General features: G+C 40.9%; 1 protein-coding gene across 2 annotated transcripts; it reads left to right on the forward strand.

The window, feature by feature from the left end:
• The first annotated feature begins 268 nt into the window (after positions 1-268).
• On the forward strand, positions 269-1,615 carry LOC103437364 (uncharacterized). Of its 2 annotated transcripts, XM_070810852.1 has the most exons (3): positions 269-1,189; positions 1,312-1,380; positions 1,461-1,615. In XM_070810852.1, the coding sequence occupies exons 1-3, from the start codon at positions 422-424 to the stop codon at positions 1,467-1,469; spliced, it is 846 nt and encodes a 281-aa protein (XP_070666953.1). In that variant the 5' UTR covers positions 269-421; the 3' UTR covers positions 1,470-1,615. The 2 variants fall into 2 exon arrangements, with proteins under 2 accessions (XP_070666953.1, XP_028954475.2); XM_029098642.2 differs by having other exon boundaries at positions 1,312-1,615.
• Positions 1,616-2,086: the final 471 nt, after the last annotated feature.

Below are 2,086 nucleotides of genomic sequence, written 5' to 3' on the forward strand. Positions count from 1 at the left end.
CTTTTTTACAAATAATGTTATATAGTTTCATACAAACAACTGCTAGGTAAAAAAACAAGGGTTAAAAACATAGACAAAAATGTATTTTTATTTTTTCCTAGTTAAAAAAGAAACAATTTATTTTGGCAATAAATGCAAAACTTTGATAGGGCATTATAGGCATGACACAAAAAAACAAACAAGAAACCATGTTTGCCTTTTTCCAGAATCAGTAGTATCATAAATGCCCTTCCTTTTTCTAAAAAGAGGAGCCGTTTTTCCTCTTCTTCCTTCTTCCCCCTTCCCCCTCTCTCCCTTATAAATTCATCCCAATGCATAACCCCCGAAACCACCACCAACCATCTCCCCCTCTTGTCTTCTCCCTCAGTCCCAGTGAGAGCTACTCCAGGCCTATCCAGTCCAATCCAATCTCAATCATTTCATGGTTTTCAATTCAGGTCCTTCTCAACCACAAACCAGACCCCAATCCGACCCGAAACCTGATTCTATGGCCACCAATGTGACTTCTAAGTCCCCCCTTCCTCTATCCCAGTTGAAATGGACCAAAAGTGACGAGACCACCACCCAAAACGACAACCCATGTCAGCAATTGAGCAATAATAGCAAAAAACTTGCTCAGCTTCACTTGGAAGTAGAGAAATCCGATCCCAAGTCCTCCAATGTCGAAAATGGGGCCGACCCAGTTCCCTCCACAGAAGTGACTGACGGTGTTGGGGAGATCCAGAAGTCGAAACCAGCTACGACTGAGAAAAAATCGAAGCTTTGCATCCGTCTAAAAATCAAAGAGAAAGTTGTCGTTGCTGCTGAGAAGGATCCTAAGCCAGAGGCTCAGAAAAAGCTCTCTCTTGCTTCTGTGGGTGCGGAAGCAGCGGCGAAGGAGTTGGAAGAGGGGGTGCAAAAGACATGGAACCTCCGGCCTAGGAGACCGGTGACTAAGGCCAATGGCCACATTGGTGCATTGAAAACTGGTGCTCCTCTGCTGCTGGAGAAAAAAAACCAAGATGCTGTTGGTGCGGGGCCTTCCAAAGTTGGAGGGAAAGGGAAAAATGCTCAGAAGAAGGATAACAAACCGAAGATATCGATCGAGTTAACGAGAGAGGAGATTGAAGAGGACCTTTTTATCATGACTGGGCAAAGGCCGTCCAGGCGCCCAAAGAAGAGAAACAAGAATGTGCAGAAACAGCTTGATGTTTGTATTATTCAAATTAAATTTGGGTTTTGGTTAAGTTTGGAAAGTTTTCTGTTCCATTATGATTATTAGGGTTCGGAATGGCTTGGTATTTGATCTAGTGTTTGTGTTTTGTTTTGCAGAATCTGTTTCCTGGATTGTGGATGAACTCGGTGTCCCGGGAATCCTACCAAGTTCCTGAACCTCCAAAGGTGAAATCTTTATTCAGTCTATTTGTTGTGCAATGTACACATTATTAATGTCAATGAGTTGTCGTTTGACTTGATAACAGAGAATTTGATTATCCTGATTGCATGGTGGGATGGGATGATGCCGATATTAGTTAAATTTTTGGGGGACTTTTGGAAGACTTGTTAATGTTCTAGACATCTCAAACACAGAAAGTGCTATGAACATCTTCAACAGAGAAGGTATAACAATGATAGATCTGAGAGGCTGAATGGAAAACACAGTTGCATCATGTTATCATGTTATCATGTTTTAGGTCTTTTCGTGAAGTCAACGAGTTGTCGGGAAGAGTTGTACCATTTTAGCTGTTATGTGTAGTCGCACATGTATATCAAGGTCAGTTGCTAGATGGATGAATAAAGCAAGTAGAACCAAATGTAGTTTTTCCTTTAACTGGAAATGGTTTGACGCAATTTCTTCTTTTGGCGCTAAAAGAATGACATATACATCGTAGACCTAAAATTGAAATGCACACGTACTTTGCTTTGAATGCGGTTAGCCGTTATGCTCTTCATTAATCAACACTTGTTTGAGCGGCAAAATTTGTGTGGTATCTATTGGTCGATTTGGTATACGTGTTATACTTCTAGCAATCGTGCACTATTTGTGTAATTTTCTTTCCTATTAGAGACGTCTATGTACAAGCATAATTAAGTGTTTCATAGCATT

The sequence above is a fragment of the Malus domestica genome, chromosome 02 (genome assembly GCF_042453785.1).
Source record: "Malus domestica chromosome 02, GDT2T_hap1".
NCBI lineage: Eukaryota > Viridiplantae > Streptophyta > Magnoliopsida > Rosales > Rosaceae > Malus > Malus domestica.